We start from the raw sequence: 24,946 nt of genomic DNA, 5'->3' as shown, positions 1-24,946 counted from the left end.
TATTTCCAGGTAGGCATCTGACGCCACGTACGCACATGAATGCGCATGGTTCTTCCGCGGCCAAGGTGGACGCTCAACTCGGTAACCGCCTGTGGCCGGACATGCGACAGACTCTTTTCCCCCGGCAATGCGGTGTTGTAGAAGGCCGGTGGGCCCCGCCAGATCGACAAGGGTGAGGGGAACCTCCAAGGGTAAACGCAGGTTTCTAGGCGTGAGGTCACCTTTAAAAGGTCCGTAGTGAACCAGGGACACCTGTACCCTTCACAGAAGCCGGAGCGTTCCCTGCGTCACACGGATGGGAACCCAGTACTTCCCGCATACAAGGCGACTGATGTACCTCTGCGCCATCGCTGCGGTTCAAAGTTACGGACCCTTCCACTGGGGCATTTCCCGAAAAACGTTGGGTAACTCAGATATCCCAGATATTGATCCAACCAGCCCAGATTCTCTTATCGCACGCTATACCGATTTGTGAATACGCGTTGAGCAGCCGTTTCTCAAGATGTATTCTTTTCTTCTGCTTCATACGAAAAGCAGCAGGTATCTCTGCACCCGTGGCTTTATTGAACCTTGGAAACCTGTTTTTCAGAGTTGAACGCAGTGTGCGCGTGTGGGTACGTGCATGCTTTTGTGCGAGCGTTCATTTCCGCGTCCCTTTACAGCGGAGCTGCTATCGTAGCCAGCAGACATATCACATACAGCCGTTGATTCTAGCGCAATGGAATAGGAAGCACTACTTAACGCGAAGAACAATAACAAAGGCGAGAAAAATGCAGGAGGAAAGAGCTTTGTTACCCCCAAGAAGCCACGACGAAGAGTCAAGCCAGTCAAGAAGACGACACATATACACATACAAAGAAGCTAAGAAGGCAAGGAAAAGGCGCACGTATCCGCCGCCGTGGCTGAATGGCAAAGGCGTCGTGCTGCTGAGGCCAAGGGCGCGAGTTCGATGCCGGCCGTGGTGGCCGCTTTTCCGATGGAGGAGAAAAGCAAAAGCGCGTGTGTGTTGGAAAATTAACACTGAGTGCCCACTATGACACGCTTCATAGCCGAGGTGTACCTCCTGGGCGTTAACACACGCAACTTAATTTCTTTTTTTACAAAGGTCGCATGTATAACGCTCCTAAAAAGTCAAACATTTACAGCAACAGTTGCATAATTACGGAATCAATTCTTAGGCCATAAATTTGGATTTAGCGGCTGTGTGAGTCACCGCGTGGAATTCGAGAAGGGTTTACGAAAACTGCTACAGCAGACGAGGGAAACAAAAATCATGCGCAATTGCAGTCTGTGACGCCGATGACCAGCGAACCGGCGATAACACAGAATTTTGAACAAAGATACCAACCCCTGACGGGAGTCCTGGTCGCATAAGCCGTACCTCGACCTCATGCAATATCAGTAAATCGTCTGAAATCGGGTGTTATGAGTATCCATTCACGGCAGATCATCGGGGCATGGCACGTTTAAGACGAGAGAGTTTACACATCTCGCGCACTTGGAAATCGTCGACGTTCGCCGTCGGCGGGAGCCCCGACAAGAGGAAGCCTCCCAACTATATGTCGACATAGTGGAAGTCAAATTCTAAATGAAGAACAGGAAACATGTCGTGTTGCAGCAAGTTGGAGCAAAATAGAAGCAACCAAACAAGCAAGCAAGCAAACAAAAACAGACACAAATGCCACGCGATTTTGCACCAATTTACGAGGCTCGGTTTTTGTAGGCCGACATTTGTTGGCGGACAGAAACATTCTAGGGTGCCCTATCCATAAACAGCTTCGTTGTGAAAAGCCACTGCAATTGTAGTGTGAAAATGGCCCTTGTCGTGCAAGGACGTACCAATCTTAAAAGTAAGTAGCGTGCACGAAACGTTTGAACAGCAGGAAACAAAGTTGTCGGGGGACTCGTTACAGGGACCACATCGCTATGCAGTCCCCGCTTTTACCGGAAAATGAAGCAGTGTCGTGGTAAGCATTTCCCTACGTTTTAGTACACTCTGGGCAGTGGCTCGGAAATGCGCGCTGGCTTGCCGCTTTCACTTGGCGGGATGGCTCACCAATATTACTTTATATCCAGTCTCAAAATTACACCTCGAACCAAACACCAGTAAGTTCCTTATTCGCACTCCGGGCTTACGGCACAAAACGTGGCATGAAAACTGCCTTATTATGCATATTTTCAAAATATTCCACTGTATACAGCCATAACGAATGGCTATTACCTTTCCGAACGATGCTTCTTCTTCTCCTTCTGCTTCGGGCCCACACAGACACACAGCAACTGCACAGTTGGAACGTGTTTGATAACGAAGCGGCAGGGCCCTTGAATATCGCGATTTTTCGCCTCCGCAGTCAGCAAAAACTAAATGCGGATGATCGCACCATGGAAAAGCGCGTGCAACGATACGCGTCGAAAATTCCGAGAATAAGGAAGCTCGGTGCGCTTCTCATGCCGTTTGGGTAATAAGAATGGAACATCATCATCATCATCGTCGTCGTCGTCGTCGTCATCATCATCATTATGAAGCAGATAGGAGGGGACGAGACAGGAAGAGGAGCGATAAGGTTTGCCAAGCGTACAACGCCTTCCCAGAGCATAGTTAGCACACCTTTCAACTCGATAACTTCAAAGAACGAGGAGTTCCAGCCTCATTCTTTGACCATTATTTTGGATTGAGCTGCAGTGTATGCGACCAGCTGCGGCAGTGGCGTACACTGGATTTCATTTCCGATGTGCTCAACATCCCCAACCCGAAAAGCAGGAGTGAGAAGTGTCTTGGGAGATTAAAAAAGGAAACACTGAATCAGTTGAAATATGAAAGCAAAAAAAAAACAGTTGCTTAGGGCGCCCGTCGCGACTTCCGGCAGTAGTGTTCACATATTTGTCGCAGCGTCGCCGTGAGCCCTTCGTTGGAAGGGGTTTTCCGCGAGTTTCCGTGAGGCAGAATGAGGGGACATAATTGGCGAAGATTGCACTAGTGGTGCAAATCTAGAGAAACAGCAGAGCTAGGGGTTGTCGCAGCTTCGACCCACACTGACAGCGGATCCCAGGAGAGACGGAGCAGCTGGACTCCAGCAGTCCAAAGCCCTTTTGGATGGCACTCTGAAGTAAAGAACAATAAAGTAGTGCTGGCGGTGGCCCATAAACTGGTGCATACCCACTCTTTTTTTCATTAAAAAGAACCAGATAAGGCAAAACTGTACAGCCGAAGAAAGAATTGAGTATGTAGATTCAATAGAGAAAGGAAAAAAAAGAAAAAGGAACGAGAACGATTGATTAGAATAATTTCAGCACGGCTGACGAGCCGTTTCCGAAATGAATGAATGGTTGGCGTGACACACTTTCCTTGGCAGTGGCCTAGATTTGTGCCCCCAAAAGACAAAATCACTGGCAGAGTTAATGGCAGTTCAAGACCTCACAGGGGAGCCTCCAGCAACCTTCTTCTATGATTACAGAATTGGCGGCAGAAAAGGAACGAAATGTTCATCCGATTCAATTTCATGGCTGAAGTGGCACAGGGGTGAGGTTGTAAGATCTTTCCGCGAGTAAGGTACCGATTAAGTGGGGGAACACCACAACGAAAGAAGGTCAGCGAAACTTCGCACGAGCGAGTTTGGCAGAGGCTCCTTTTACAACGGAACCTGAGATGTTCGAGTTCGGGAGAAGCGGGCAGCCCGTGATAAGACACTTCCTGGGCGAACAGGTATTGGCGATAACGGGCTAGCAACACGCAAGCGAACTGGGGAAGCACCTCCATTACCGGTAAAGCCAATGCCATTTCTGCCAACTTATCACCGGCTACATTAATGACTCATCCACAGTGGCCAGGCAGCCAAACAAGCCTAATTGCCCACACATACGTGGGAACGCATGAGTGAAAAGTTGTAAGCATAGGACTGACAGTTTCCAAGGAAAATACCATGCACACGGAAAGGGAATCAGTGAGTACCATCACTGAATATTGCTCCGCGGAATCGGGTTTCAGGACGGCAAGATGAATAGCAAGAAATGCTGCATAAATAATGGGAATATAATGTAGCAAAAGGAATGGAAAAGACCAATTCAATTCCGGAGAGAAGATAACCACCTCAACTTTCTCATTCTTCCTCGAGGCGTCGGTTAGAATAACCACGTGCAATGCGTACTCAGACTGGTGAGCCAGCAAAATGTTTTTAATTAAGCTGATTGCAAGGAACTTGGCATTTTTCAAGAAATATATTATCAAAAGAAATATCTACTGCTGTGGATTGAGTCTGCAAGACGGGAACTGAAAGGACCGTGGAGTTTCATGGACTAAGTAAAAAAATCGCAAAAATGACCTGTGGGCGCCGAAAACGAGAACAATAAGAACGCAAAAACGCCATTGCGTGTTCGATTCTACAGGGCTTTATTCAGTAGCAGACGTCGTCATCCCTTTCGTCGTCGCCTTCTGACAGCACAGCCGCGTATGGCAAATTCTCTTGTAGCGCGTACTCGCATACATAAACCTGCACTTCTCCGTCAGCTGGTCAGGTGGTCGCCTTCGCGTGTGGACTTTGAAGGGATGGCTTGACAGATTCGTCGTCATCATCTTCGGTGCGACGGACCCGTTGTTCGACGGTCGCAGCACGACCACGACGACGAAGACGGGAGCTCCTCACCCGGAGTAAGCCCACGCGCAAGCCTGGATGACGCCGGGCAGTCGCTGTTAGGCACGCGCTCACGTGCGCTCAGTATTGTTTTCTTTGTGTGTGTGTGCTGAAGTCACTACGAGAAGGTCGTACCTAGCGCCTCGCGCCGCGAACGCCAGGCAGTAGCCGCGAGGCCTACGCTTTATGTGGGCCTAGACAGCTCTGCTGTTTAAAATCTGCGAGAGAGAGAGAGAGAGAGAAATACTTTATTTATCGCCAGCAGGGAGTGGGAGGTCGGGCTGAGCAGAGCCTCCACATCCCACCCACGTTCAAGACGTCTTCGGGACTAGGCCCCGCCGGCGTCACCGTGAGCGGTGCGCGAAAGGTACTCGGGAGTTCGTCCCTTTCCCCCCGTCTGCGACTCGCTCCGCTTCTGCCTGGCGAGAGCAGCCTCGAGCTGCTGGACGGCTAGAGTTTGTGCATCCAGGTCCGTCGAATATACGGCACTCGTTATGGTGTCCGGCAGCCGGCCGTAGAGGTCGGCAGCTTCCACGGGGTGCACTGCACAGTCCCACAGAATGTGGGCCAGAGTTGCGCGATGTTGCCCGCACACACTACACACGTCACTGGCGTACACGTCCGGGCACACGTGACGCGCGAGCGCCGGCGTGTAGTAGCACTGCCTGCTGTCGTGTTAGTTCCGGGTGGGGCGCCGGAGCGGTGCGCCGGCCGAGCCGGTACCACTCCAGCACCTCCCCGTACGTGAGGAGGGGCTCCGGGTCCCACTCCACGTCGTCGTTGTCGTCTTCGTCGTCGTTGTCTTCGCGTTGGCCTCCCTCTGTCGCGGAGCTCGGCAGGGGGGAAGACCCCGCCGCCGCGCGGTTGGTCAGTCCTCGCGCGGCTGCGTCCGCCGTCTCGTTGCGGTTGGGGAGACCGTCGCCCACGTTGCGTCTGATGTCGGTGTGCGCCGGGAGGCCGGCACCGCTCCACTGATCACCGCACTGCACTACACCGCGCGCACTGCACTTTCACATACGTTGTTCTTGGCGTAGTTCGCGATGGCCGACCGCGAGTCACTGAGCACTGTGGTGCATTGCGGATCCATGAGCGGCAGCGCGATCGCCGTCTCCTCCGCCTGCATAAACTCAGAGAACTGTCCACTAATGCGGAGCATCGCTATGCCGCGACGTTTTGTGCAAGCTTTTTTCGCTTATTCTTTGCTTCTTGGAAAAGATGTATAAGATGCATATTTTTTTATTTCGTCAGGTTATTTTTGTCACAATTTTATTTTTATATTTTCCTTATTTCTTGGTTTTTCAAACTTAAGTCCATCCAGTTATCTCCATTTACACTATTATAAGGATGGAAGGTGCAACTTCCACCAAATCAGCATTTTTTCGGAAATGCAGGGCATTCAGAGTTCGCAATTTGCGCATTTTTTATCTACTATTTTGATCGTGTATTTGCGAACTCTTTTCGTTTATTTTTCGGTTTCGGGGGAGATGTATCATATCGTCACAGGACAATGACCGTCAGCGCTATGACCCTGGAGATGTGACGACGAAAACTGCATGGCGCGTACCGGGAACGGACGCTGTCATGTCTGTCTTGTACGTAATGTAAATATATCGCCATCATTCTGTACCATACCTCGCCGTATCTGTCCAGCCACCACGAAATATTTTGCCGGAGGTATGGAGGGAACTTCCGCCATATCTACAATTTTTAGAAATGCAGGGCGTTACGCACTCTGGGCTGTGGGGGTACTGGGCAAAGAATGGTACGCAGTGAAAGAACGTGGAAGCGAAGGGAATGAACGTGCAACTACCACGCGTATACCCGTTTTATACGTTTCTTGCTTGCCCTATTGCTGTTGCAAACGTAATGGTCCAACATTTACTACTCATCACTGTAGTCGTACCCCGTCTGCTGTTGCAATTCCTGCCACTAGCAGGGCTCACCTCACCAGTTCATATTAAAGAGTCCCCTCTCCCTCCCTCCCTTCTCCCTCCCTCTCTCTCTCTCTCTCTCTCTCTCTCTCTCTCTCTCTCTCTCTCTCTCTCTCTCTCTCTCTCTCTCTCTCTCTCCCTCCCTCTTTGAGAGCATGAAAAAAATGAGACATTTCATTCTGTGAAGCTCGTTCTTCAGGGATGCATAAAAAATACGCAACAGACAGAGGGTTAGCGAAGGTTGACGCGTTTATTTTTGCTTCACTTGGTAATGCTGCTCAGTGTAGCTTCGTGATTACATAGTACCACTTGGAAGGGGTAAATATTTATCTAGGCAGACAAACATTGGGATGTCCGCTTCCCTCCTGTCGAAGCCCCGTGCACTGAAAAGCGACAAGATTTCTATAACACGCCCAACCGTGAACTTATTAGGAAACGTATATTAATCTTAGTGTAATGATAGAGTAACTTCAGTTCCCAATTGTCATATCAATTTTCTTAGGAAAGGTTCCATAAAGTAATTGTTGGAAGCGTAACCATTATTTTGACTTAGATTCCCCGGCACCGACACCACACGGGCCGTGTGTAACGTTTACAAATTCACTGTGTGATAATTACAAGTAAATAAAGCTCGGCGTAATGATGTAGTCAGCTTCGAAGCCAATCTTTATGAAATCGCTTCGCGTAAAATTTTGATGAAACAAGAGCCCCAACAATTTGGTGCTTAGCAATCGCGATAAAGTTGGCAATGCGGCAAGGCCTTTTAAACACAGAGCTGTTCTAGCTATTAGTTCTGCCTGCCCAACGATGCCAGAAAAAATTCCGAGAAAAAATACCGAGCGCATGTGACCGTACACCCTGTGAGGAGCGCCGGGCGTCGTCCAGAGTTGCGCGTGGGCTTGTGCCACGGGAGGAGCTCGAAAAAAAAAGAAAGAAAACAATGTAGCCTATTTCCAACTGCAAGCAGTAATCTTGCACCATGGGGCTCCTCCTCAGCTACTTACGAACCGCGGGTGGTTTTCCTTGTGTCAAGTTGTCGACGCCATCCTTCGCTCCTGCAGTGCCTGGTTTGATAAAGACACGAAGCGGTCATTGCTGTACGCAATAGACCCAGCCTTACAGTTCCGTGTGAATGTGGAGCTGTCACGAAATGTTGAAACTCTGCTTCACCGTTTGCCACTCGGGGTGGCTTATACAAACTCGTTTTTGTACCGAATTCACTGTGCAACCTCACCATCCTACGCATGCGGAGCGCCCGAGGAAGATGTTTCCCACGTGATGCTAGACTGCCCATTATACTCACGGCAAAGACGTGAACTTTTACACAAACTCCCATTAGAGAACCGTCGTGTGGTGTGTTTAGAATCTTTACTAGGACCATGGCCTGATGCGGGGCTTCAAAATAAGGTTGTTCGTGCCCTGAATGTGTTTTTTACCTCAACAGGAATAGTCACAAAGTATTAGGTGACATATTAGATTTTTGTCGTGACTCAGTGACCACCAACCCAGGAGGACATTTTACAGACAACTTTTAGTACTTACGAAAGTGTGGTGCACAGTGGAATAGTATAGCCGGGTCTATGACCCTGTATTGGTGAAATGGAGTAGCCGGGAGCAGATCCGCTTCCAACCTCTCCACTCAATAAACCAGTTAAACCACCACCTATCGCCCACAAACAAACGGACGTTTTGCAGGTTTATACAATACCCTCACGGACAGGCTCTCCGTGTACGTGTCCGCCGACCACCGACACTGGGACGCTCCACTACCCTACGTTACTTTTGGTTACAATTCCTCTCGTTTCGACACCGCTGATTGTTCTACTTTCTGTCTCCTTTTTCGCCGCGAACCCACCTCCCCGTTGGACACCGTGTTGCCTGACTCGGGCACGTTGATAACCGAATATGCCCGAGACGCCGTACGGCACGCTGATTTTGTCGGCCGGATTGCCCGCGCCAGGATATCGACCGCACAAGCAACCCTGAAGGATCACTACTATGAGCACCATCGCGGTGTCAGCTTCTCACCTAGCACATTAGTTCTCATGTGGACCCCATCGCGCCCCGTCAGTATGTCTGAAAAACTGCTGTGCTGTTTCGCGGGCCTAGAAATTGGTCGACTTACATTTTCGCCACCTCCATCGCATTCAACGTGGCAACTTGCACACGTGTCCCGTTTGAGTGCTTGTCATTCCCGCGAACCACCCTGTCACTAATCTTGTTCCGTCGTTCGCACTTTCGCCACCAAATGTCATGCCACAGATTATGTCACGAGCTATTGTACCTTGTCAAAGGGCCTCGGCTATAGAGCCATGATTATCCACGTGCTCAGTTATGGCCTACCTCTCCTCTAGAGATGCGCGCCACGGCACTGATAGAAAGCCAAGCTGGTTCATAGCCTTGGGAAAGAGGACGCGGACGCTCAGAGGTGTTAGGACGAGAGCGAAGCGTTCACATTTATTTCTCTTCCTGACCCTACTTTAATATTATACATATTAAAAGAATTCTGTTCTGCATTTCCTTTTCTAAAATTTGAGATCTAAAATAAATTAGTTCACATCCTGATTAGGTACAAAGCTTCTTGGCCAATCCCCCGCGTGGGTATGTGCCATGGTCTGAGGCAACCAACCAACCAACGAGCGCTGTGCCTTGTACGTGGGAGCTGCCTTCGCCGCCGGAGTGTATATACCCGCTAATACATGTTATTGCAAACAAGTCCCACTGCTGCCACGCCACCATATCATCAACATTTCTGAGGCTTGGTGGTATGGCCTAATATATTTTAAGTTCAGTTGACCGTATTTTGCTTAACCATAATTAACAAATGTATATGTAAACTTGGCCACAGTTTCCTCGTTCATATTGGTAAAGCTTTGTTGCATGCTACTCTAGTAAATGGCAAGCGTTATCAATTTCCGGCGCTTGCGGAGAGCTATGAGCTCGAACTTATTGTAACATAGACAGTTGTTTGGATTCAAATTTCCATCGCTCAAAATACACAAGTGGCAAAAGATGCCCAAAGATGCACAATTTACAGAGAGACAAAACTAAAAGTATGTTCTTACATTTTGGTGACGTCTACATTGCGGCCAACCACCTTCCGTACCTCACTAAACGTTGCGATTGGCGCCGAAGCGAAGACGAAGAAGAAGAGTTGGGGGCCACGCAGGCAGACGCATCTCTTGGGTCTCCTGCGAACGATGGGCAACTGCCTCTCTGAACACATGGACCCGCGCCGCTGGTTCAGCGGTGGGGGGCCACGGGACGCGACGGGGCTGACCGCGGCCGAGAAGAAGGCGGTGCGAGACGTCTGGAAGATGCACTACCGGGATCACGTGGAGGACTACGGCGTGTGCGTGCTCCAGGCATTCTTCCTCAAGTACCCCGACTACCTGAACCTGTTCAAGGAATTCCAAGGGAAGACCCTGAGGACACTCATTAGCGACGCCAAGTTCAGGTACGTGTGTCTCGTCCATCTGGCCTGCTGTGCACCTTTACATGCGAAGGAGAATTTCCCTATAAAAAGAAATCTAGGTGGCTGCGTCTAGTCTAAAGGCAGCCATGAGAATTACCGCCGGGAAATTCTCACAACAGTTTCCATAAAAGCTGACTGGCCTAAAATTCGCTACGTCCTCCCGTAACGTAACATAACCTCACCGTACCAAACCTAACCTAACCGAAAGCATCATAGACTACCCAAATGCAGCCCAATTAACTGTAACAAACCTAATTTAACCTTTCCCGATGACGCACAACACAACTCGTATTGGACGTAATCCAGCCCATTCTTCCAGTCCTGTGCGCCGGTCTCTTGATGTCGTAAAAACCAGAGTAAAAGAGCGCTAACAAATTCACGATGACCGAAAAATTCCGAAAGCTGTAAAGAAAACTATGCAATGTCGGACTCGAGCCTGAGCCTTCTCGTTTAAAAGCAAGTACCATACCACAGCCCTTCAGGGCAGCTATAATAAACACGGCTTTGAATGGAATGTATATCCCATTTAATCTCCGCGCAGCGTGCTTAGCCAATAAGAGGCGACTGCCGTGAGAAATTTGTGACCGTAATTCTCACGGTTGCCGTGATATTAGACACTACCAATCAAGGTGAACAATCACATATGCCTCTGTCGGTTACAATTGCATTCCGTAGCATCCCATCCGTTGCACGGGGGGCAGCCGCCGCGATGTCTCAGTTGCTAGCGCGTTGTGCAACTGGCTATATCCCGGCCACGGTGGATACTTTTCTCATGGAGACCAAAAGAGGAAATGCACGTATCTGAATGAAAGTTTTGGTGCTCGACAAGGATTCCCAGGTGGTCTAAAATTTTTCCGGACGTCTCCTCGTTTAGACCTGATCAGGGACGTACCCAGAGGGGGGGCCCGGGGGGCCCGGGCCCCCCCCGAAATTTTTTGGGCCATACCCCCCTTCCCCGCGCCACCTCTCCTCTTCCCTCGCACACATTCTAAAGCGGCGCCATACAAATCCTGGGCTTGATAGATATTTGAGGCGTTTTTTTCGAAATGAGCCAAATCCACCTAAGGGGAATTTGAGGGGGGAAAACGAAAAGTTTGGAACCGGACCTAAATGCAGTGCTGTCAAAACTATTAAATGACATGTTTCACATGTCAGCTAGGGGAAGTCTATAATGACAAGTAATTAAGAATTATGTGGAGAATTTGAGCAATATTAGGATAAGTTCAGATTTGGCTCGTACTCAGTTGATACAGACAAATTGGTGCGGCATTCTTATGAAAACTTTATTGGAATCAAATTTCAAGAACGGTACGATAGAGTTTTAAGCAAAAAAGGCAATAAACACGCAAAAGAGCTCAAAAAACAGTAACACTCTACATCAAGAGCCGGTGAGTCCTCTTGGCAGCATTAGCAGCTCTTTATGAATGGCTCCGAAGGGTACTTTTTCGGACACGCCTGAAAACACTCATGAAGCTCTTCATTGCCTTGCCATAAATTTCCAAAACGCTTTACAAGCAGCCTGCTCATATCATCTTCCATGGCTTTCCATGGCTTGTAAGAGGCAGCTAATTTGTTAGGTACGTAAATGGGAAATATGGGAGTAATAATAATAATAACCAGATTTACTCCGTAAGGACGAGGGAGATGAGATAAAATGATAGTATCACACCTCTCAGTTTCATTTCGTTCACTTCCGCTTCCGTTCACGTTATTGTAGACGTGTGGCGTCAGATCATTTGCCGATCTCCTCATTGCTCTCTGAACTCATGATACGCCAGCTCTCAAAAGCAAAAAAAAAAAATTGATGCAAAAACGCACAAAACAGCTCGAAACGTCACACCAGACGCGAAATCCCATTGGGCAAATGAATGTGGCTCATTTTGATCCAGCAGGGTCTGACTCATTTTCCACACGAAGTAAGATCTGCGTACACGTTTGCAGGGAATTGTCTCAACTATTTATTTGCCACATTTTTTTAGGGGAAAGTTGCCGGGATTTTCTTGGCAGTGCAGTTTTATCTGACTTAGTTCTGGTTTGTGGATTAGGTTCATTTAGAAAAAAAAAGATGTCTCATTTGGTGGTCAACGTGGGATTAAAAAAAAAAAAAACAGGCGAGGTATGTTTGCTCCGTTTACGCGGAAGCCAGTACCGCTGTACACTGGCTTCGTGCTTTGCTGCCGGCCGGCCACTTGCAATTCGCTGCACCCCTTTTACCCTGGTCGTCTGCAATCGGTGCTTCCGTTCTCTCGACGGCAGTACTTATCGCCTGTTTCGCCAAGATGGCGGTTTCAGCGGCTCGGGTCGCATATGTTTTGGTGGGGAAGAAATTTTTTGTCTTTAAACATTCAACAAATTCCTCCATCCTAGCGCGCCGTGCTGTCGGCCGATACTATCGCCCATGCCTGGTGTTTGTGGCTCAACGAATGCCTTCCCTGAGCCGAACTCACAGCGCGTTTTTCACTAGTTTTCGTGGAAATGCTGCTTTTGCTTTTGTCGGTAAGAAGGGTCAGAAGTCTCTGTAGGGTTTCTCTACGGAATGCCTTCCAACGTCCGGCTCGCGCACGTGTGCAGCGTCCGCGGCCGCCGAACAAGCCAAGGCGACAGAAGGGCTTGGAACCGGATGGCGATGGGCGGAGTGGCGCGAGGGGATGCTTGACCCCACCGTCCGGCGCCTCTAACATTACGCCCGCTTAGGGAAAGCTACCGTGGGAGTACAAAAGCCTTGTGCCACAGTCGGCGCGCCCGTCTGGACAAGAAGGATCGCTCAAAAAGGAAGCGCAACAGCCTTACCAAGCCCGGCGACGGCAGGGTGACAAAGTGAAGGCGTGCATCGCAGTTGTACGGCGGCAAGAGACACCACACCGGCGGCTTTGCTTTGGACAACTAAAGGCAGTGACAGCGGCACTGTTGATTGACAGCCATTGTTGGTTAATGGCTGCTATGCACAACGGCGGTGTAGTGATGCCAGCGCCGGTGGAACGCGTCGGGGCGATGACCCTCCTCCCTTCTCGTCGCTTTGCCGTGTCCCCCAAGCCGTCGGTGGAGTGGCAGCCCTTTGAGACGGCCTTGCCGGCGACCTTCTACGCGGCTGTTGGGAAGGCTCGTTTCCTCCCGACTTTCTGGGGCGACGGACAGGGGGGAGCGGGGGTCAAAATCCTAATTGGTACGTGTGTTGCTGTGTGGAGCCTGCTTCGCTTGTGACTGCATGCGTAGTTTGTCCGGAGCTGCGGCCAAGAGCGGTCGCATCAAGACTTGCTCTCGTGGCAGTTTTTGGGCGCCAGAGCCTTGCAAATTTCTCGCCAACCACGCGGCGATTCGGCACCCGTTTTGGCCCCCGGGCAACAATCAGGGATCATGCCCCGATACCCTTTTTGTGCGCTGCGGCACCTTTTAATTGTAATGCAGTTTTCATTGTCTTGTGTTAGCTTATGTTCATGCTTCGTCGTCTCTAGTAAATAAGTGTAAACAGAATTTTTCTTCATCATCTACTTGCCTCGTCTCATCATCGGGTTCTTCACCATCCTCCACGACGACACTACCCACCTCAATAACGAACCAAACTTTACTGGTGGGTTTACGGACCCCGAGCTGCATTCCTATGAACAGACCTCGAGACCACCGGGCTTCAGCGGGGAAGGGCACGGAGTCAAGGTGGCCATTTGTCAACATGAGAGAGACGGGTGTGCAGCGGGCGATCGGTGAAAATGAACCCGGGCCGGACATCTCGACGGAAACCAACCAGACTTTTGGCCGAGAGCAATTTCGGCTTCAAAATTGGACTGCGAACTGTGTCTTTGTATTAGAGAGGTTATAAAACCCCGGGTGCATATGATAGCTTAGTCTCGCGATGTCGGAGTATCGTCAAGGTGTCGGCAGAGAGCAACGAGTTTACTTCACCAACGGGCCGAACGAGAGGACAGAGGAGAAGCTCATTCCCGCCTTGCAGGACAAGCCACGCTGCGACGCCGAGGAAGCGACAAGGCGCATCCCTGGATATAACAATTAAGGTTCTTTACAAAACAGCCAGAGGTAAGCGCTGACGCGCTGGCGATTGCCACCGTTTTTTTATCTACATTTACTGCAGTCCAGTGCGTCTCGATACTGCAATTTCCCAAGCCTGAATCATTGGTGCTTTGAATGGGAGACGGTTAGACGTCGAACTCGGAGGCTGTTTAGGGTAATCACACACGGAATTAGGCATATGACATCTCTGATTTACCTAGCATTTTGTTTCCTTCCTTCATAACTAGTAGCCACAGATTTTGTTTGGAGAAAAATATGGAAGCGCAAGAGGTTTGCCACGGAGATCTGAACTCTCGAGTGCCTAATGCACTTTCGTTTCTGCCGACTTCGATTGCGGATAACGTGTGGGGTGCTCCAGAAATGTATAGTTACTGTTCAGTACGCGTATTTATTCCCGTAAATATTTTAATTACTGCCGTTCTTCGTTTAATTTTGCAAACTTCGCGTAGGGATCTTTAACATGTGCAGAAATCTCGAACATACGAGTGTTTTCGCTTTTCGCCTGCATCACAAGGGCGGATACACTTAGTTTCATTTCTGTATGCAGGTTTAGGCGCATTTATGGTAAACGCTTGGCGTTCAACGTGTTTAACTAGTAAAGGCGGGTACCCTCGCCCTCTCCCATAATTTGCATAGAAAAGTTACCTTGGGTTGGGCCCCCCCCCGAAAAAAAATCCTGGGTACGTGCCTGGACCTGATACTGGTACAGTGAGCGGTTGGTTTCCTTTTCCAGTGGGCACAACGAATGCGGCTTTGTTTCGAATATATCCGTCGTAGGAATAATAAGTTTTGGCGGAGTGATTACCGAATACCTGACAATAGCTGGTGCTTTTTATGGGAATATAAGTCACGCGAAAATGTTAAGTACATTCCAAGGCTGTGGTTAGTTAAATATGCGCCCACTCACGCCTTAAAGACCAAGGAAAGCTGATGATACCATGGGGCAATAAATGGTCTTCCAAGTCCGGAACAAACAGAACCGCTCGTACGGGAATGCAAAAACCCACTGCAGCTTGGGAAATGCCAAAGACGTTTGTCGAAACTTAAGCAAGGTAGTGCTCATTAGACCAACAAGTTGTGAAATTCACTAATACTTCCCAAGACGGGGGGGGGGAGAGGGGGGGGAGCGAAGGAAGGGACGCTTAACTATATTGTGCGCAAATGGAGAGCAAAATCAAGGAATGAACGTTTTAGTAATTACATACACAAGCTGCGGGGGTTCACTTGCCTTTTGTTTTAGGACTTCAACGAACAGCTGATAACTTGGGGACTGTTGGGAATGACTATCCCACCGCTGCCACCACTGTTGGGAATGAGCATCCCACCGCTGGTACCACTGTTGGGAAAGGGCCCTCTCACCGCAGCCTCCAACTGTTGGGAATGACGATCCCACCGCTGGCACCACTGTTGGGAATGGCCACCCGAGCGCAGTCACCGGTGTAGCGATGTTGCCTTGCTCCGTCCGCTATCGACGCGGCGCAGAGCCGAGCGAAGAAGTTCTCGAGCCGACGAAAAACTTAAAGTAACCTTTATATACAGTATGTACAGGTAAGCAAACGTTACATAACTCGCCCAAAGGCGACAGCACCCCTTTCACTCGGTGCTTCCGAAGAGACTGGTGCCGGAGAGAAGCCGCCGAGGAAAGCCGACGATGAGAGCCTCCGGGCTTCTTTCATAGCCCGGGAAGTTCGTTGGGGCCCCGAGAAGTTCAAATAGCTCCAATCAGAGCTCTCGCTGCCTGAAGTTTGAATTCCGACGAATGGTAGCGAAGCGGTGAGTCAGCTGCGCCGCCAATAGGGAAAGGGAGAGCGATGCCGCCGCCGTCTCCGTGACCTCGCCTCCGGGCGTAGCGACATGCCCTTGTTTGGGTCGTTTGGGTCGTTCTCCGCTGAGGGATTCGGCCGCGCCGCAGCGTTCTGAGATGCGGGATTCGGCCGCGCCGCAGCGACGAAAGGGAGAGGCGTGACTCAGCCTCGCTGTTGGCGCGTCGCCTCGTGCAACGCCTTTGGGCCAGGCGCTCTGGCACAACAGCACCCCCGCCGCCAGACAATGCGCCGTGAAGACGAGCTGCCTCCACGTGGCTCGGATGCTGGGCGCGCTCGTTCGCCAGGCTCATCCAGGTACACCTCCAGTGCCCCAGGAAAAGGGCGGCTCCACCAAGTTCCTCTCCTTGAACAGGTACCGCCTGCCAGGTCTGGATCACAGGTACCTCGCCGTGCTGCCCAGGTGTCTCGACCAGCTTCGTCCGGCTCTTCCGGTCTGTCCTCAGCACCGGTTGCTCATCGTTCTGGAGCTTGCAAAGAACCGACCGACAACAGGCAACACCAAGCGCACGCAAGCACCCTCTGTCCTCTGTCAGAACACCAGACTCTAAAACGTGACAAACTGTCCTAGCTAAGTGTCTATCCCCAAATTTGGACCCTCTACACCAAGAGACCCATGCGGGACGTAAAACTCTTAAAGGAAGAACTCACACTAAGTGTCAAACGTAACACACGACATTAAATGATAACTAAGGTTGATTACTTGAAATCACGCGGTACGGAAATAATCAACTGAGGCAGCAAATGAGGGCAATAATTTTGCTCCCATCTACCTGCTAAGATAAAAGCTGCTCACGAAGAGGCGAAATGAAAGACACCGGGAGGATGAACGTAGCACTAAGAACGCCCGGCTTAGTGCGTTCGCGTTACCGGCTACAGAGCACGCAAACTTCTGCACTGCCCACACTACGCAGCCACATTCCTTTCCGGGAGTACTGTAAGCCTCTTCCTTGCAAGTTAGCTTGCGGCTAAAGTACAAAACTGGTCGTTCCCGGCCGTTCGCATCCTCTTGGCATAGTACAGCTGCCATGCCACGATCGCTCGATCACACTGAATAATGAACCTTTCGAAAAGTCGGGGACCGTTAGAACTGGCTCCTCGCTCAGGCTCGTTACAGCGCTTAAAACGCATCCTCCTACTTGGTGCCCCATTTCACCTTAACTGGCTCAGTTGTTGTAAGAGCATCACTAACGGTCTAGCCAGTGTGGAGTAATCTTTCACACGAGTCTGACAATATCTAGTCAAACCTAGAGCTTTTAGTGGCTCTAGTCAAACCCAAATAAGCCCTTATCTCTGGCTCACTGGTTGGTCGGCGATAGTTCGACTGCGGCTACTTCGATTTCCGACGGTCTGCGTCGGCCGCGCTACCACCGCCACATGCGCTAGATACGTCACTTCGGCGTATCCTATGCTACACTCGACTGTTTGTCTGATAGTCCTGCTTCTTTGCGTCTGCTCAGCACGACTCGTGAGTTCTCTACGTGCTCTTACCATGTGCTAGAAAAGCTGGCGACTACGTCGAGGTAATGGAGCGCGTACTACGACAGGCAACGAAACACCCGATGCGTTAGTTTCAAAAAGCAATACGGCTCGTGTTTAGTCCAAAACTGAACATGACTGGACGGACTGTCCGATCGGGGAAACGAAGAACGCAGCGTTACAACTAGCTCTTCCCCACAGGCTAGTTTCGTCATTCGAAACGCGTTCTCTTTCCCCGGTCATATACAAGCCTCGCAAAACTGACGCCCGTAATCTCGCGCGGAGCTGATTTCAAGGCCAACATAGCGGCAGGCACGCATGCCTCCAAACAGCGTTTCCGCTCAAAGCAGAAAGCTCTGAACTTTCGCTTTCGCCCTGAGCGCCTTCGTTCCTCTGGCTTGAAATGCGGGTGAAAGTGCCCCACCTTGCTTTCAAGCAAGTCATTGCGAACTGGGGACAACATCGAGTTCGCCGCGCAACACTCGGCCACATGGGTTTCCCTGCCGATGGGGATGACGCAACCCGCTTCGACCGTCGGCGGCTCCACTAAGCTACTGCCAGACCTTTCGGTCCGCTCGCCGCTTGGCCTTCGTTGCTCGCGCGTCTCTCGTGTCCCGCTCGCAGGCTTAGCCACCACATCGCCCGCGTTAGAGCTCGCACCCGAAGGAACACCTTCTGTTTGCGGGGGCTCTAGCTGCTTCGTCCGGCTAGCCTCGCTGTCCAAAGTTTCCCGCGAAACCTCGCTATCTCGCGCACTGTGCGCGATCCTGTTGGGAGCCGTCTCTAAGGCCTCCTCTGATTCTGAGCGTTCTGCCGAGATCGTTGAACCCGAGACCGACACATGAACACGATCAGCGGACCCGCACGGCCCTCTATCGGACGTCTCAGAAAGTGCGTTATCTACTTTGGGTACGCCATTGCTCTCCGAGACGGCGGTACAGTCTCTGTCAACTTCATTTGCTACGAGCTCACCGGATTTCTCTGTCGGCCCTGTCGGCAGCGCTTCGACCTTGAGCTCGTCTTCGCGTAACCGCTCATCAGAAACCGGTGACAACGTATCGTTCGTCTCGCCCGGCTTCGTTTCTCCACTGAAGGATTTCGCGCAACCCCGTTCTGCTGCTGGCGGTTCTACTAACCTACCGCGAGAGTTTTCGGTCGGCTCGCAGTTCGGGCTAAGCTGCTCGGCGTCCTTTCGCGTCTCGCTCGCTGGGAAAGAGTCAACATTCTCCGAGAGCTTCCCCGCTTGCGAACTCGTAAGTGCCTTGCACTGGCCACTGCTCGCGGACTGTGCGCGCGTTTCGAAATCTTTATTTCGACGCGGCGTCTCTGCCTCCGCGCCGTTCTCGCTCTCTTGGCTCGCTTCTCTGTCCAAGGATACGAGTGCGGGCGCTTCGCGTTTGCCCTGCGACGCTCCGTCTTCCGGCCCTGACCTCTCCCCAACGAACTGCGGCCGTTGGTCCTGACTTCTCGGACCGCTCGCCTGAACTGTTGGACAAGTCACGCTAGGCGCCGGCGAACCCTGCCGGAGCTCCGACTCTAGCCTCATCAACTCGAGCCACTCGAGCTGCCTTACGGCTTCCCGTTCCTGCCTTTCGGCTTCCTCCCTGCGTTCCTGTCTTTCGGCTTCCTCCCTGCGTTCCTGTCTTTCCGCCTCCTCGCGCTCACGGCGCTCTTTCTTTTCGGCTTCCTCGCGCTCCCGGCGCTCTTTCTTTTCGGCCTCCTCGCGCTCACGGCGCTCTTTCTTTTCGGCTTCCTCGCGCTGCCGGCGCTCTTTCTTTTCGGCTTCATCGCGCTGCCGGCGCTCTTTCTTTTCGGCTTCCTCGCGCTCACGGCGTTCTTTGATTTCAGCCCTGGCCTCATTGACTTCCTCAGCCGTTACGCTCTCCTTCCGCATGATCTCAAGGATCGCATGCTTCCGTTTCGCACGGCCTAAGTCAAGGCCCAGCTCCTCGCAAATTTAGATGAGTTCCTTCACTTTAAAGGGGTCCTGAAATACCTTCCGCCGATGCATGGATGTACATGTACCCAAATAAAGCAATGTATTTGCAATCTCCTCCCGCAAGAATTTTGTTAAAGCGATGAGTATTAGCTGAGAAATCGTAAATCAAAAACCGCGCATTATCGTCGCTCCGAGTTTCCTCCTCCTTTCGACTTACTCTCCGCTGTTGACGGCGCGCGAGCTTTGCCTCCCATGATGCTGCGCTCCGCAGCGGTGACGTACTTCCGCTATTGCGCTGCTCAGACTGTCGACTGCTACGGGCAAGCTTTGTTGACACCATGAATCCCGCACTCTGCTCAAGGCTGGAAAAGCGAACGAAAAATCTGGCCGCATGTATGCGGCGGCCTGGCCTTGCCCTTTCGCGGTGTACGTTGCTGGCGGCACATGACTTTTTATCGGCGGCGAACTCGCAGCCGCACGGGGAGGGTCGTGCGCTCGTTCCCTTGATGCACCGCGCACTGTTTATCCAAAAAGCGCCGTATCAGATGTGGCCCCGCTGGTGCCGGGTCTTATTTTGCGGCGGTGGTAATTCCTGCCGGCGGCATGTGAAAAAGTCATATTAAACCGATAGAGAACCCGCGCACAAAACGCTTCAATCATGTGACCAGTTCAGCTTGGGGCGACGCGTGGTGGAGAGCGGCAACGTTGGCAAAACGTGTTCCTCCGCGGCTCTGAGCTTTCTAGCGCTGGAGCGAGCGCCATTTCTTTGACAATCTCAAACATCGGTTGCCTTGGCAACAAGGCACAAACCTCTCCAGAAGTCAGTTACGGTTCCGTGATCCCGGTTCAGCTTGGGGCCCCACCTCGCGACATGTGGGCACTGCAGGCGTACCACCCACTCCCATTGGGAAGTGCGAGATGCGTTTGGCATTACAGGAGGCGATGGTGTGTGTGTTGTGGACGCCTTTGTTTCGCGATGAAATGCGACGTTGTGCTTCTGCGGGTGGATAGTTCTTCCCATGGTCTGGATTATCTTTCTCGAGCGACGTACGACTCAACCTCGCATGGGGTATGTGCAGTGTGCGTGGCTAAAAGCCATCTCGGCTTGCGCGCCAGAGTTAAGTGACTTGCTGTTCGTCCCCGCAAACCGCGCGCGAGGTGAGTACCGAATTTACGACGGGCAGGAGGCAACCCATCCTCTGTCAATCGTGGTTCACACTTTCAACGCATGTTGTGACGTTGTGTTCGTTAGAAACGCATCTCTGGATTGTTTTGAAGTTGAATAAAATGTATGCGTCAAACCCGGGCATTCGGCTCAGGGCGTTCTCTGCGATTGCACGAAAGAAGTGCCACGGGGCTTCAACGCTTTCTTTATGGAACGTACTCAGGTTAGAGAATATCCATGTCGGGTTATGGCCGTGTTACATTCAATACAAACGGTTAGGCGTTTGTTTTACACTTGTTTCGTTTGTCGTAAAATGCCCAAGCACTCCGGCACTCCGCTGACGGATCAGCCGGCGAGCCGACGCTGAGCAGACGACTCATCTCTTTGCCGGAAGTGCGTGAAAAAGCCGCCCAATAGCAGGATGTCTAGCTCATGACGAACATCTGGGAATCGATGATGTAGACATGTGAAGATGGCGGCGTCCAAAAACACGAAGGAAAGGGTGAGAAAAAAAACGACAAACTTTGCAACAAAAGTGTGAGCTTTCCGCTGCGCGTAAAAGAGTAATACTTGGCACAGAGGACGTTGACGACCCAATCTAACGGTTGCGCTAGTCAATTTAGTGTGCTCAAAATGCCTTTCAGGGCCCCTTTAAGGTCCTCCATCGTTTGCACTGGCCTCTTGCTGCTTACCCACGCTAGAATTCCCTTGCCGTACCTATACTATCGAACTACTAGTAAGGCACGCGCAAGTAATTCTCGACGCTCTTTTGTTTACCTCTCGGCACTAGCTTTGGTTTCAAAACACTTCTCTAGGCTTGAAACGCTCAAAGCTACACACAGTGCTTCACACAGCCCTTCTCTAAACTACCATAACCTGTGCTAGAGAAGTCTGGTGAACTGAGAGAAAACGTCGAGCGCTTACCACACCAGGTAGTAGCCGTTGCCGGTCGATCCCACAGCTGCCATCCACTGTTGGGAATGACTATCCCACCGCTGCCACCACTGTTGGGAATGAGCATCCCACCGCTGGTACCACTGTTGGGAAAGGGCCCTCTCACCGCAGCCTCCAACTGTTGGGAATGACGATCCCACCGCTGGCACCACTGTTGGGAATGGCCACCCGAGCGCAGTCACCGGTGTAGCGATGTTGCCTTGCTCCGTCCGCTATCGACGCGGCGCAGAGCCGAGCGAAGAAGTTCTCGAGCCGACGAAAAACTTAAAGTAACCTTTATATACAGTATGTACAGGTAAGCAAACGTTACATAACTCGCCCAAAGGCGACAGCACCCCTTTCACTCGGTGCTTCCGAAGAGACTGGTGCCGGAGAGAAGCCGCCGAGGAAAGCCGACGATGAGAGCCTCCGGGCTTCTTTTATAGCCCGGGAAGTTCGTTGGGGCCCCGAGAAGTTCAAATAGCTCCAATCAGAGCTCTCGCTGCCTGAAGTTTGAATTCCGACGAATGGTAGCGAAGCGGTGAGTCAGCTGCGCCGCCAATGGGGAAAGGGAGAGCGATGCCGCCGCCGTCTCCGTGACCTTGCCTCCGGGCGTAGCGACATGCCCTTGTTTGGGTCGTTCTCCGCTGAGGGATTCGGCCGCGCCGCAGCGTTCTGAGATGCGGGATTCGGCCGCGCCGCAGCGACGAAAGGGAGAGGCGTGACTCAGCCTCGCTGTTGGCGCGTCGCCTCGTGCAACGCCTTTGGGCCAGGCGCTCTGGCACAACAGGACGCATTTTTTTGAAGTAAGTATACGGTAAGTAAGTTCACAAGCGAGAAACGGTGTCGTTAGAAGAGTGTGGTATATCAGGCCCTCTGATTTCAGTTTGTGCCAGATTCTGCAGTCATATGACGATATTTCGGAGAAGCGTTTATTCGCGGACGAGGATTACTCTATAAGCCCGCATCCGAGCTGCTCGCGAAAGATATGGGAAGCAGTTCGATTGCGAGCGTTGCCCTCGCGACAAGACGACCCAGCATTAATTTTTTAGATTTCGTATTATCCATCGTACTTATTTCGTTCAATGTTCGTGAAATTTATGCCACAATGGCTTGTCCAGGGTATGCTGATCAATATGTGAGGTATGAAGCGTAACTGGTGTAGTCAGGTATGCGTGCTCCGCTAGATTTTGTAAGCACACAAAAGTGATTTACATCGTAGTTTATAAAAGTAGTATGACCATCTGAAGAAACACTGCTTACGGAGATGCTGTTAGTAAATTTCACAAAGTGGAATTACATTAAGCTAGACACATATGCCGGTTTTGCGACGCCGGCCTGTGAAAAACGCCTGGCGCTCATACCGACCGATTGTACGGCGCTAAGTTCGCGTCAGAAACATTTACACTCGTAAATACAAAACATTTGCGAACAGACTGACTGCTACGTATAAATATGTACTTACAACGCATACAAATGGTAAATCTCAGTCGTGAACCTCTCGCCAAAGCAGCGGTGACAGTGGTGAGCGTTCGGGAAACTCCCGCGACTGCTTTCGAAACGGGCCGCTAGGTGGATTTCAGTGGGGCCCCTACAGGCAGCGCTCGAGGCGTATAGTTTGCTCGGCGATGCTAATTAGAAAGTTTGAAGTTTTGGCCAGGTGGGTGAATCGAAAGTCCGAAAGACAGACAGACAGACAGACAGACAGACAGACAGACAGACAGACAGACAAACTTTTTCCGTTTTCATGACCAACGGAAAACTCTTGTGTTTAATACAAATGCGGCTACCCGTTTCTGTCCTCTGCAGGGAGCACTGCACCCGGGTCGGCGACGAGCTGACGGCACTTCTTGGCGCACTGGACACTCCCACCGAGCTGCTCCAGATGATGGAACAGAACGCCGTGCGCCACTGCAGAATGGCCGGTGTCGAGCCGGCCCACTTCCGCCAGTTCGGCCAGGTCATCGTGGACATGCTGTGCGCCAGCTACGAGGATCACATGCCACCAACCGCCCTGTCAGGGTGGCAGCATTTCTTCGAGGTACGCCTACACTGACGCCAAGAACCAACACTGACGGCGTGAAAACAGCTGGATGCTTATACTCACAGTGACCGATTAAACGTGCTCCCGCGCGGAATGTGCGGTGTATACACAAACCGGACGCGGAAAAACGTACTAAGGGCATTATATTATTTCACGTAAGGTCTACTTCGCCCGTGAGATGGATGACAAAGTTTGTGTCAAATGAAGGCATTGCGTAAAATATAGCCAACAGCGGTATCCATTCCCAAGTTCTGTGAGTAAAAGAACGTTTATTGAGCTCAATGAAAAATGGTAGATGCACGTGTGTATATAGACGAGGGTGCACAGACAGAAGGCTGAAATGAGACCCTGGGTAATTGACCTAGGCTAAATGTGTACCAAACGGAAAGGGATTTTATATTTTCAATAAAGTCACTAAACAAGCGTAAAAATGTAGGAGCTTGAATAGCTTGAAGAATTCAAGCCACAGTGTCTTATATATTCGCGTGAAAGTATGCATTTTCTAATGTAAGAAAACCTCATTTTAGAACTGCAAGTCAGAGCATTTGTAGCAGGATATGGCAAATTGAGGGTTTTATGCTAAGTGTATCGGTTCGCCAGCAGAAATGCGCAGGGTTGTTAAAGTTATCAAATTAGAGCAAGAGTGTACCCGCTAACACCATTCCCTGCAGTTTAATCTTTACAGTTGCAAGACCGCCCATTGCTTCATAGTGCGGATTGTGAAACAATACAAATATAAAAGTGCACTCCTCCACATTTACACTAACTTATCAGATGGCTTGCCAGCTCATTGCTCTGAACACACAGGTTCTGTAAGGTATAAAAGTGGCGCTTAGGAAAGCTGTGCAAGTGCCGTCAGAAGTAATTGGAGCACGGGAGGCGTGGGCGAACCGCATAGGAGCACCCCGTAGCTCCACTGGCGGTAAACGAAAGGAGCAGAACACGCATTCCCGCTTCCGACGGTGACTGCCCGTCTGTACTTCTCCACCCACTTCGTTTAAGGCGGCTTCCAGCATTATTCGCAGCTCACTGGTCTCAGCGATTGCACTGATAGCTAAGGCGGTATCTGGCAGCATCGCTCGCACGATTTCAGCGCAGCGAGCTGCTGGAGAAGCGCCGCAATCCCAGGGATCTGAAGTGACAATTTTTCTTTTCTAATATTTTTAGCTGGCCCTGCTATCAGCGTCATCTCCGAGACCAGTATGCTGCAAACAACACTCTAAACTGCAATAAAGAAGTAGGTTGAGAAGTACCGAGGGGGCTATCGGCGTCAGCAGGCACGCATGCGTGTTCTGCTCCTTTATTTTACCGCCGGTGCACCTACACGACGCTCCTATGCGGTTCAGCCACAGCTCCCGTGCTCCAATTACTTCTGTCGGCACCTGTACAGTGCTTTATACACAAAGAGCTTGCTCCTCTTTATCGGCATAGTGGTGGTACCCGCCGAGGCAAGGGGGGCCGAAATGCACAAATGGGTATAACGTGGCTTGTGTTAGGTTATACTTA

At 51.0% G+C, this 24,946-nt stretch overlaps 1 protein-coding gene across 1 annotated transcript; it reads left to right on the top strand.

The window, feature by feature from the left end:
• Positions 1-9,759: 9,759 nt before the first annotated feature.
• LOC144153364 (globin-like) lies at positions 9,760-24,581 on the top strand. The gene is made up of 3 exons (XM_077685017.1): positions 9,760-10,016; positions 23,206-23,437; positions 24,534-24,581. Exons 1-3 carry the CDS (start codon positions 9,760-9,762, stop codon positions 24,579-24,581), a joined length of 537 nt encoding a protein of 178 aa, XP_077541143.1.
• The last annotated feature ends 365 nt before the right edge of the window (positions 24,582-24,946 follow it).

The sequence above is a fragment of the Haemaphysalis longicornis genome, unplaced genomic scaffold (genome assembly GCF_048455015.1).
Source record: "Haemaphysalis longicornis isolate Haplotype H1 unplaced genomic scaffold, Haemaphysalis longicornis Haplotype H1 scaffold_9, whole genome shotgun sequence".
NCBI lineage: Eukaryota > Metazoa > Arthropoda > Arachnida > Ixodida > Ixodidae > Haemaphysalis > Haemaphysalis longicornis.
The sequence above is the reverse complement of the archived record's forward strand: the minus strand, read 5'-3'. Positions and strand labels throughout refer to the sequence as shown.

What these genes read in the sequence shown, in the direction of transcription:
- LOC144153364 (XM_077685017.1), top strand. Translation starts at nt 9,760, where the DNA reads ATGGGCAACTGCCTCTCTGAACACATGGACCCGCGCCGCTGGTTCAGC. An exon ending in ATTAGCGACGCCAAGTTCAG is followed by an intron (nt 10,017 to 23,205) that starts GTACGTGTGTCT and finishes TGTCCTCTGCAG; the next exon opens with GGAGCACTGCACCCGGGTCG. An exon ending in GGTGGCAGCATTTCTTCGAG is followed by an intron (nt 23,438 to 24,533) that starts GTACGCCTACAC and finishes GCACGATTTCAG; the next exon opens with CGCAGCGAGCTGCTGGAGAA.